Genomic DNA, 12500 nt, shown 5'->3' with positions numbered 1-12500 from the left:
TTAAATAATATCGCCCATGGGAAAAAATTGTTTGAAGTGGGACTCAAACCTCGGATACCACGATTAACAGTGCAATGCTAAACCACTTAGTCAATTCACCCCGAGCCCTTCTTGAAATTGAAACTCTCCAATAGAGAATACCATACCTGAACCGTCACTTGCTTCAAGACAGTTTCTGCCTTAGCAGACGCCACAGCCAATTCCTTCTCCTTGACAGCCAGCTCTTTACTCAACTCAGCCACGGCCTGGGATGCTTCCACGAGTTTTTCCAAACCTGGAGTAATACAGATTAAAGAAGAATATTAAAAGAATGTGATCTTTATTTCTTATTTATCTAACTTTAAGAATTGACTATTCCTCCCCACATGCTGCCAAAAATGTAACTTCCATGTTATATTTTACATGTAAGAAAATAGCCACTTGTTCCTCCCATCCTTATTTTCATTCTTACTCAATCACTTACAGATAATTAAGCTATATAATCCCCCAATATAATAATAATAATAATAATAATAATAATAATAATAATAATAATAATAATAATAATAATAATAATATATAATAATAATAATAATAATAATATAATAATAATAATAATATAATAATATAATTTTTTTGTCGTTTGATTCAACATTTTGATTTATATTTGAAAGAATCAAATTTAGACAGAGCATTCACAACATACAGCAGATCAACTGTAACGTATACAGCTTTCCTTAGCAGATATAATTAACCACTTATTTCCTGAATTTGGCTACAGAAACAAAAATGTTAGCAAGACATGATGACGAAAAATTGTATTTCTATCACTTTTCCATGTGAATTATGGAATCGTGTCTTAGAATTCACTTGTGGTAGCTCTGAATCAGAGGGCTTATAAAACACAAATCAAACTGCTCACATCAGCATAATATCGCATACACGTTCAGCATAGAAGCAAATTATTGGACTGGACTGGATTGGATTGGATTAGAGTAAAGTATTGAAACTTTTGGACAAACCTGTGTTCATCCTATCAGCCATCTCTCCAATCATGTCCTTCTTTTCTTGGTAAACAGTTTTGTAGCCGTTGATGAATGACAGGTAGGACTTGGGGGTCACGTGAGTAGAACGACGATATCTGAAAGGAATAAATAGTTGATGTATCTGATAATGGGTTTTGGTGGGTTGAGATGTGAATGCAAGTCTACAGCAGTGTTTAAGTATGAATGTGGATGGACAAATGGGTGAGTGAATAAATTTAATCATAATGAATAGATAAAAGAAAGAAAGAGAATGGACATAAAATAGAGTCTATCAATTCATCAGTTACTCAATTTACTGACAAATGAGAAGGAAAATTTAGAGAAAACAGAGCATGATGAAAATAATGCACACATGGATGGGATTAAGCAATATAATGTATGAAGCTAAAACAAAAACAACAACAACATAAAAAAAAACACCCCCAAAAAACAAATGGTTTGATAAAAGAATAGATGAATTGATTATGATATCGATTAATGATTGGGTAGGTGAATGATTGATTGATTAAATGAATGAATAAATTAGTTAATGAATACATAGATGAATGAAGGAAGGAATGAATCAACAAATGAATGAATGAATGAATTAATTAATGAATTAATGAATTAATGAATTAATTTAAAACGAGCCAATAGATGAAAGAATAATTAAATCTACGAACAAATATAATAATAACAAAAAAATGGAGTGAATGAGTGATATAATGGAAAATAAACTATATTGAATAAAATACACCACTTACGAGTATTGAAATTCTTTTTTTTTCCAGTGAGTAAAATAAAACAGAAATAATCAATGACATATTATCCAATGGGTGGGTACAAAAACTACTTTGATTTACCTCTGGAAATAATCCAGACAGCTCTCAGCCACACCGTCATGAATGATACCCATCGTCTGGATAACCTGTTTCTTGATTTCTGCACTGCAGACGATTTCAAATTCAGATAAGAAATGATCTGCCACAGCGATGAGGGCATCCTTGGGCCATCTCTGGAACCAGTCCATGGTACAACCAGAAATCAGACCAGGGAACTTGAGGGCCCGTCCTCGGAATTTCTCACCCACCTTAAAGTGAAGAAAAAATTGCTTATAATCCTACCCAAAATAATAGTAGATAAAATTATATATTATCCGCATAGCATACAGAGATGGATTGTTGAAGAAGAATTATTCTCCAATCTATTATGGTAATTAAAAAGAGCTTAAAGTATGCCATTGTATTCTAAGGACACTACGCATAAAAAGGGGAAATTAAGTTATATAGTGCACCTGTCAAACAAATCCAATTTGCTATCATTAAAAATCCATTACAAAAATAAAACAAAAAAACAACCCAAAATTCTTTTTTTTTTTTGTTTCGTTTCAGATAAGATAATCAGATTTAGAACACGCTCTTCTTATTCTCTTTTATCTTTTAACTCAGTTTTATGTATTCATAGAACTAAAAACGGTACCAATAAGATTGTATATTTATATGGGGACACTTGATAAACACTTTAATAAATATTGTTTAATAAAAATAGAGAGAAGAAGACAATAAAACTGAAAAAAATTGTTCATGATTCTTGATTGATATCAGCTATAATATTGACACCAAGCAGTTTGACTGGTAAAAAAAACGTATTTAAAACTTTATAAATAATATCATTCAAGAAAATCATATATAAATTGTATATCAAATGATTTGAATTTGAAGACAGAAGAAAACAATTCCTATCTTCTTAAAGAATGAACTCACTGGAGAGAAGCATAGCGAGACGTGGAGATTAGCTCTGACTCTGGATAGGTAATATTCATAGAGATTCTCATTGCTGGGAGGACGTCTGGGGAATTCCTTCTTCATGATTGGCACCAACTCGCCCAAGATTTCATCCATCTCATCCCTGGCAAACAGGTTGGATACCTGGACAGGAGGAAAATTAATAGTGATTAAATTTAATTTGATTTTTGTTTCTCTCATAATTGATAGTATTGATATTTCACACTATGTAATATATTCAATTATTTTTCATAATATGAAATCAAAGGAAATTATATTATAAAGTGCCTTAGAGTCTGGTGATTATTTTGAATAAGCGATTTTTGTTTCTCTCATAATTTACAGTATTGACATTTCATACTATGTAATAAATTCAATGATTTTTTTTATAATATGAAATCAAAGGGAATTATATTATAAAGTGCCTTAGAGTCTGGTGATTATTTTTAATGAGAGTGATGCAATAATTTTTAAAGTTTGAAAGTTGTAGGATATCATTTCCAAAGGATTGCTGCATTATTGATATAAGATTTCGTTGTTTCCGAATGATAGTTTAACACTAGGTATAAGTATCATGTGTAAATATCTGAAAACATATCAAAATTTTGCTTTTTGAATTCTGTTCAATCATATATTTCAAAAAAAAAATAATAAAAAAAAGAAAGAAAAATAGTCAGTCATTGACAACAGTCAACTGAGAGAGATTTGCAATTCGAAAGTTATAGAGACGCAAGTTAAACATCTGACACCTAGAATGATTGTTTAATTGAGAGAAAGAATAGCATAACTCACAACACCAGAGGACAGCATGTTGTTGAGATATTCCAAGAAGCCTTCATCCTTGATTTCCTGATCAGTGAAGATAAAGGTGATGCCCTTGCCCTGCTGACCAGCTGTTCTGTACAAGAATTTGAGATCTTCAAGAAGGTTGGACACGTTGTAGGACCTGCAAAGATAATCCACCATATTAAATATTCAAAGCATCCAGTGAAATATTGTATTGTGACGTATTTGACCAAGGATTCAGGTTAGCAGGATCAGTGAAGAGAGAGAGAGAGAGAGAGAGAGAGAGAGAGAGAGAGAGAGAGAGAGAGAGAGAGAGAGAGAGAGAGAGAGAGAGAGAGAGAGAGAGAGAGAGAGAGAGAGAGAGAGAGAGAGAGAGAGAGAGAGAGAGATTTCTACATACGCCCAATCAAGCGAAGCAAGTTGCTCTAGAGAGATTTTATTAATTCTTTACACAATAATGCCACCATCAGGCCAACAGTTTTCTCGGCTCAAGTCTTCATAAGTTTGTTTTAAAGGTAATATTTAAAAAAAAGACATTTTTAACATAAACAAATTCATTTGTAATTGAAGAATAGTCTTGTGATTTGTCTTAAATTGAAATTTTAGGCAGACATGACCTTGAGGTTAAATTGATCTGATGTGAAAAGTTTATTTGCTTAAAATTCTAATGCTACCCATATGGGGGTCCTGGTAGCTTGGTTGAGCACTCGCTTCACACACAATGACCCCCCTGTCCACCCAGCAGTGATTGGGCAACTGGATCCATTAGATCTGGTGGAAAGTACTTTGCGATAGACTAGCTTCCTATCCAAAGGGTAGCAAGCAATTGTTTTTGTCCATTTCACGCTATAGAAATGGGGGTAAACTCTGGCTCTATGACCCAAATGGCTCTGAAGGACTCATACATGTACCAACCTTGTTAATGTAATTTGGAAGGTCTTGTAGCCGGCAATGAAAGAAGCCAGACGTGTCAGGGACTGTTTACCAGAACCTCCCACACCAACCAAGAGGGCGTGGCCTCTGGGTGTCCGAATGATGCGTGACACTTTGACCAAATGGGTCATGGCGTCCTTGAAGAAGACGAGATCCATTCCAGCTCCACGGATGCTGTCGTTGTATTGTTGTAGGAAGAATTGCAGTCTCTCTTCCAGCTGGTTGAAGCTTTCAATCTGATGAGGAAATGCTCTCAGTAAATTAGTCAATCATTACATTTTTTATTACTTTCTTCATCATTATCATCATCATCATCATCATCATCATCAGCATCATCGTTTTCATTGTCATGGTTTAATTCACCAAGTCTACGATATCTAAGCATTATAATTTCTTTAATACAGCTACAAAAAATAAATTTCAAAAGAAAAGAATTTTGACACAAGGAAAATTTGAGTAAATGGATAAATAAATAAATAAATTAATTAATTAATTAATTAATTAATTAATTAATTTATTAGTTAATAAATAAATTGATTAATTAATTTATTTATTCACTTACTCAAATTGTCCTATAATTAATTATTTAATTAAAGGAGAGAAACACAGACAACATTTCAACTCACAGGTTCATAAATCTTAGGCATATCAAAGTCAGCATCTTCCGGCTCATCTCCCGTGGCCTCTGGTGCATCCCTGATAAAGTCATTGTAATCAATAGGAACATGTTATCAAATTAAGACACACATTTAAAATATTTGAAAAAATAAAAGCTCACAAAGGACCTGATGCTTAAAATTCTGTTTTAAGCTCAAATTGTAAAATCTGAGTCAAAATTAATCCCTTATTTAGGAACGCGAGTTTTGTTTCTTAAACTTCATAAAACTCAAAATTCATAATTTCATTTCATAATTCAATTTTCTTCATTTAGTCCATTCTGACAAAATACCAGATTGACGTGCAGGGTTACAAATACATTGAAATTTTAACCTACTGGATTTATCTTATCGGTCATTTTAAAAATGCGAGATTTTAATTGAATATAATATAAATTTTGAGAATATATTTATCAGAAACATTTGATTCCCCTAACTAAAGAAGGAAAAGTGAGAAAAAAGGGCATATATATCAAAACTGATAATAATCCAACTGATAAGAAGAAAACATCTCAACTACATGTTGAATATTGAAATTGTTACTTCAACTACATAATAAAACTGTAAAAACAAATTCATTAAAGAAGTTATTTTGATGTTATTTAAGAATTTTAATGTTTTAAATAAAGATTTTTAATTGACAAGTAAGGCGTTCATCCAATTCATGAATATAAACTACAGCTATTTGAGACGGATGCAGTTGGCTTGAAAAAAGATTGAATATGATTATATCTGGAGGATAACATGCTCAGATCTGATTACTTGAAATTTAAAAAACTCGCAGCTCTCAGTACAAAAAAAAAAGTGACAATAATTGATTTTTCGAAACAACATTTTGGCCTTGAGATTATTAATTAATATTCCTTCAAAGTTCTTAATATATCTCGTGCTCGGGAACCAAGAGTTGTTAAATTCTCAACGGTCATAATATTATAAGGCATCAAGTTCACGGTGATCAATTTTGAATGTTAAAAGTAAATTGTTTTAAAAAATCTAAACCACATCTATAAATAAAATCACGATTAAAAATGTAATGCTAACACTTGTATAAATAAATACATCTTTCTACTATAAATGACAAACATTTCAAAGGTTTGAATGAAATTAGGGGGTTAATATTCCTTCATATAGAATTTTGGTAATAAAAATTTTATCTAACAATACGAATTTGGACTTAATAAAAGTAGATTAATTCATTAAAAAATGTTTACTACCTTCTCTACTGTGGTGAATTTACTTATAAAGCACGTCAACGTAAGTCATTCAAAAACTACTGATGAAAAAGATTAATCTAGTTCATGAACGATCATCATCATTAATATTATCACAGTATCAAATATCATCATCATCATCATCATCATCATAATAAACCATCCTCTTGATGGAGTAGAAAGAATTCATGGAAAGCAATAGAAAGGAAAGCTTTCTCAATTAACAACAATAAAAAACATATTTTATACCATGAATTTAGTCTTTTACCATCTGGGAGAAGGTTTTGTCAGATTAAATGTAGAACTAACAAGTATAAATCAACGTTCGTTCCATCAGCAATAAAAATGTTGAATATTTCATATGGTACAGCAAAACCACGGAGTGATGCGTTGACTGATTGACTGATTAATTTATTTAATGTTAGATTAATCGACCAATTGATAATGATGATAATATTTGGTGTCGAATTGCCACAATTGTAACAAATGGAAAACGAAATGAATATGTTTATGTTGTGTATAGCGCACGCGTGAAATAAAGAGAGGAAGAGAGAGAGAGAGAGAGAGAGAGAGAGAGAGAGAGAGAGAGAGATAGAGAGAGAGAGAGAGAGAGAGAATAAGTGGAGTGAAATATCTGTTCAATGTTATAGTTATCATATACGTATAACAGTGTAACTAAATGACAAATTGCACATTTATGGACAATAAAGATCTATATTATTATTATTATTAATTATAATTATTATTATTATTATTATTATTATTATTATTATTATTATTATTATTATTATTATTATTATCATTATCATCATCATCATCAAGATTATCAACGATACATTGCTAGTATATTCCAACCTCATAAAATCAGTGAAGTAGGCATTGTCTGCAACCAATTCCCCGGATTCCTCTCCCATCTCTTCGTTAATGACACGTCGAACAGTTTTCTCAAACCAATGGAGATCTTCCACTCTCACAAATCTGAACAGTGTGTAGTTTGTGGTTGGTGTGTCAAGACAACACGCAGGCATAGCAAATAAAGCATGATTAGAGTTAGCACACACAAGTGAAAGTTAAAAATAAAAAGCAACACATTTTCTAACTATAGTGATGTGAATGCAAAAGTAAAAAGTAAAACAAAACAACGAAACTATAAATAAAGTCACTAACAAAAGTAGAATCAAATTTGTTAAAGCACGATGGATTTTCAGAAAAAGTTTCAATGTCTCCAACAAGACCAAAAGTATAAAAAATATAAGACATGATTAAGGTATCTCTTGTCACATTGGTTTTTTTTTTGTGTGTTTTGAAAAACAATCAATCAGTTATATAAAATAATCAATAGTTAGTCACTTTGGAATAATATTTTAGCTCCTGTCCTTAAATCATTATTTTCAAGACATTGCTAAATCAGTAAATGTTTAAAGTCATATTCAATAAAACTGCAGTTCAAGAGGTTAGATTTGGCAAATTGAAACAACCAGTCACGTTGACAATCAATGAAAAGCCATCGTGCAAATAATGTGAAGTTAAATGTGGAAAGTGTCATCATGAGTCTCCGCACTGTGGGAAGAAATCTGTCAATTTTGTTAATGTGAACTATGGAATAAATAACAGTGATTTATATATATTTGATTTTATGTTTTCTAGTTTTACTATAAAAACTCTTGAAATATTTCTTAAAGATAAAGCAAAAGTCAACAAATCTAAATATAAAACGCAGCCGTAAAAAAAATCCCGTTGAATATCAGATTCGCTGTTCCATTCGGGTATTTATTCCATAGTATTTTCATATACAAAATTCTAATGAACAACATGCAAAAATAAAGTTCAAACAAGGATTCTATAAATAAAAATAAAGTGAGAATAGTTAGTCTGTCAGGGTCACAGAGTCCATCTCAGCCGTTGACTGATGCATGCGAATAAAAAGGTGGAAAACAGATGATTGCATGCTAAAATTTGTTTGCTATAGATAAAAGATAAGTCAAATGATTAATATCTCAAAAACTGAATTAGTCTAAACTACCAATATAAAACATAAAGTATAGATTTTAAAAAAATAGTAACACAAATTCACTAGCTAAATTCTACATACAAACATCATGCAAAATTTGAATTAAAAACTAAAACATCAAGCAATAATTGTCAACTGGGTTTGTTTTTTTTCAAATTTAGAAAAAAATGTGAGAGAAAAAATTAGAATTCCATGGCTGGTGAGAGTTAGAGTGATGCACACAGCACTACACATTCATGGTGTCTAGTCTTGGCAGTCGACAACAAATCGTGTATTATAGGCTACCTCAAGAAATCAACAAAGAGGTCTGCTTTGTCAATATAACTAGCCACGGTGTCGCCAACTTCTTCCTGTAAAACTCTGGACATAGTTTTGGTCAGCCAGTGTGTCTCTTCCATGCTGGTAAATCTGTATATAGTCAGTGACATGAAGCTACAATCAATGTTTCAAATGTAAATTTACAGTCGGTGACAGAAAGTGACAATTGATGAATACATTTATATAGCACTCAAAGAGTTAGTGCTAGAATTCAGGAAAGGTAAAAGTCGAAGTGAGTTTTATAATACAATGGTAAATGCAATAGCTTTATAATATAGAAATGTAACAAAGAACTTTTTGACCTCAAAATATCTCCAACCAAGAATATAAGCAATATCAACACTAATAAATACGATGCACAAAGATGGGAGTAAATCTACTGTCATCTCATCTGATTTTTATGTATTGCATAAGAGTTTGTCTAACTTGTTTGTAGATGTTGATGGTCGAAAAAGGGTTTGAACCAAAAGCTGTCCGTGTTACATGTTTGTTTCTTTTTATTTTAAAGCTTTTACATTCCTTTTTTCTCGATAGAAATAAAAGTCTTAATAAGAAGAGGAGAGCTTTGTGTGTTTGTTTGTTTGTTTGTGTGGTGTGTGTGTGTGTGTGTGTGTGTGTGTGTGTGTGTGTGTGGATAAGACTAATGACAAGAAGACATCCAGTCATTGTTGTCTAGATCAGACCTCTTTGATTCAGTGGGCAAGAAAGGCAGATTATTTCATTTATTTCGTTTTTTTTTCTGCTTTTTTTTTATTCCCTACAATTTTAATACACAACTTTTCAGATTTTCATTCTGCATCAGTGCCTGTTCCTCGATTTTTGACTCTGAAAAATAAACTTTTGATGAATAGTCACATATATCTAAAACCAAATATTATATGCAAATATATAAAATATGATCTTCAAACTAGTTGTCACACTGTAGATAAGAAACATATAATATCACAAGACAAATGAATACTTCAGCATTCTTTAAACATTAAAATGAATTCCTAATTTCAATAAAATATATGACTGAGACAATTTTCTTTTCATGTCATCCGTCATCGTTCACAATGCAAAAAAAAAAAAAGAAGTTAAAATGACCTACATAAATGTGATCACAACTTCTAAAACTTCTAACTTGTTTGCCAGTTTTCTGGCTAATCATTCAGTAATCAAATAATAAATGATCAATGATCAGCCGGATTTTATCCCAATGTCTTTAGCGTTAAAACAACATTTGCAATGCTATCCAGCCACCAGATGCTACTTCCTGTGTGTATCATACATACCCAGCTATTTAAGTACGCCTGGGTGATCAGAGGGATCAGCAAATATCCCAGCCTTTGCTTGTGAAGAGTTTTCTACTAATTGAGCCATTTTATACTTGAGGGGGTAAAATATGTTGATAATCAAAATATTTTAAACCAAAAGTAGCTATCAAAACTTTAGCCATGGATTAAGTATATATATACAATATTTTATAGATGTCGACATTTGGCACGTCTCATGTTTAAAACAAAAGTGATATGATTAGGTAACTCATTTATGCACTGGTTTCTCGTTAAGGAAAGAATTACACATAACAATGGGACCTCGAAATCTACAAATCTGTCTTTGGGTCAGAAAACTAGGATCTTCTACTCAGGCAACGTTTACAAGTTGACAGTCCCAAAAAACATTTTACAGCTCTGTGATAAGAAACGGCTTGTCATTAATTTGTGTAGTAGAAGAGAATTTAAAGACCAACCTATACTAATCTGATGTTTATTTGATCCCTATAAAAAAGGAAAAATTCATGATTTTGATTTCCTAAACTTCAAAAATGGAAACGTCCTACGGAGCCTTTCAAAGGGGATACGTTGTGCCACATGAATAAACATGACTATAATTATCATTTTATTAATTTACAGACAATATTATCCCACCTGTCAGCAATGACACGGCAACATTCGTGTTTCCAAAGACTCATCAACACTTTAGGGGTGGTAATCACAGAGCTAATTGTGTTGAGCATTCCTTGCCAGATACGAGAGAGATCTCTCAAGTTGAAGATGTAGTGGAACTTGGCTGGGGTAGGCAACATCTTGGTCTAATGTGTGATGATGAGTATTTAAAAAATGTTTATACACATAAAGTTCACAATTGAGATTTATTTTTTTTAATAATCAAAAATGTTTGCATCTTACAATTAACAAAACCGGTTATCTTGCTTACAATTCAGTTTGTATTTGATTGATATTAAAGATAATGATAATGAAGATGATGATGATGATGATAATGATGATGATGATGATGATGATGATGATGATGATGATTATGATGATGAAATTGATAGGGATGATAATGATGATTGAAGATGATGATGACAACGATAAATTTGATGATAATGATAAACAAAACCACAAAATATTGATTCACAAAATCATACAAACCTTGGTTAGTTGCCACAACCTTCTGGTGACGGGCACAAGACTCCTGACCATTTCAATGACATCATCATTGAAGCCTCTCTCCTTACAGTAGTGGCCTAACCCAATCACAGAGAAGATCTTATCAATGGATGGGTTTGATGGCAGAGTACAGTTAAAGATGGCAAACTGTCTCTTCAGACGTTGTGGAATGTCATTACGACCACCACCGGGTTGAATCATAGCAGCTAAGAACTGCATGTCCACAATGGTGGTGAAATCTCCTGGTTTCTCAAGACTGTAGAATCCTCCATTTTCCATCAGCTGTCGAACAATTTCATTAGCAATCTGGTCCTTCCACTCATTGATCACTGGCATGTTGATGTCGTCAATGAAGACAGAGGCCTTCTTTCCAGCAGGAGGTCCGTAAGTGGTACCGACACGCTTGTCCACATAACTTTCAATGGTACGCTGTTGATTCAATAAGGAATATATGGTAAATAACATTTTACATAGAATGACAACTCCAGTATAGGATAGAGCAACAACAAATGCATTTTAGATTGAAATAGTAAAAAAGATTTGGCCCACTTTGTGACCAACAGTCTCAAAACAGTATCATGTTGGATTGAATTGATACACTAGAAATTCAGTTTAATTCTTATTTTATAAATTTGATTTATAATAAAAGTCTTCAGTGGGGAGAGTGTGACTTGTTTTTTAAACTGTAAAAAGAAAATAATAATACAAAAATAAATTTCCTATTTCTGATTATTTTAGCTTTAAATTCAACTTTCTTCATCTCACTCACTCCTACATAACACCAGATTGATCCGATGGGTCACATTTATGGCACAGGACTAAGATTTCGGAAAAGGCCTGTTTAGAAGTTTTATTGTTTTTTTTTTTCTGGTTTGGTTACATTTTATTTCTGTGATTTTTCTTTTCATTTATTTTTTCCCCGTTGTTTTGTGTTGTTCACTGTTCCTTAGAGTCTATGTTACAATTTGGTTACCTGGAACATCATTGGTGTGGTGGCTGAAGAGAAGCTGACAGATTGGGCAATGTGGAATTCTGGGTTGTAATTGGTGAAGTATTTGTTGATCATTACAGTCTTAGCGGTACCTGGATACAACAAATGTTGAAGGGAAAAACAAACAAGTCATATTTTACATTATTTGTATTTTATGTTTAAATTAGGATTAAATCCTGATTTTATTATTTTGATTAAATTTTTTAATCCTTTCGTAATTTATGTTATATAAAATAAAACAAACTTGGTTAATTATTTATCTCTTCTTAAATCCCATGTAGTTTCCAAAACCATCTTGGTTGATTTTCCTCTATTTCTGGCTCTAAAATTGTCTTTTTCTTTCTCTTCAATGCTTTTGCAATCTCGGCTGT

General features: G+C 32.0%; 1 protein-coding gene across 4 annotated transcripts in view; it reads right to left on the bottom strand.

Annotated features, from left to right (window-relative positions):
* LOC144976893 (dynein axonemal heavy chain 5-like) overlaps window positions 1-12500 on the bottom strand; it is an 87601-nt gene that overhangs the window by 18443 nt on the left and 56658 nt on the right. For 2 of the 4 annotated variants that reach the window (XM_078921453.1, XM_078921451.1), the window contains 11 exons: window positions 12112-12221; window positions 11121-11567; window positions 10614-10777; window positions 8671-8793; window positions 5134-5203; window positions 4490-4743; window positions 3581-3734; window positions 2768-2932; window positions 1868-2094; window positions 1002-1120; window positions 147-274 (listed from right to left, as the gene is read on the bottom strand). In XM_078921453.1, the coding sequence (XP_078777579.1) occupies window positions 147-274; window positions 1002-1120; window positions 1868-2094; window positions 2768-2932; window positions 3581-3734; window positions 4490-4743; window positions 5134-5203; window positions 8671-8793; window positions 10614-10777; window positions 11121-11567; window positions 12112-12221 (1961 nt within the window). Of the gene's footprint in view, window positions 1-146; window positions 275-1001; window positions 1121-1867; window positions 2095-2767; window positions 2933-3580; window positions 3735-4489; window positions 4744-5133; window positions 5204-7229; window positions 7353-8670; window positions 8794-10613; window positions 10778-11120; window positions 11568-12111; window positions 12222-12500 lie in introns of all 4 variants that reach the window. The other 2 variants (XM_078921452.1, XM_078921450.1) reach the window with 1 other exon arrangement.

The sequence above is a fragment of the Berghia stephanieae genome, chromosome 7 (assembly GCF_034508935.2).
Source record: "Berghia stephanieae isolate SIO BIC M18660-M18661 chromosome 7, UCSD_Bste_1.3, whole genome shotgun sequence".
Taxonomy (NCBI): domain Eukaryota; kingdom Metazoa; phylum Mollusca; class Gastropoda; order Nudibranchia; family Aeolidiidae; genus Berghia; species Berghia stephanieae.
Note: the sequence above shows the minus strand (reverse complement) of the source record. Positions and strands in the feature narration are given on the sequence as shown.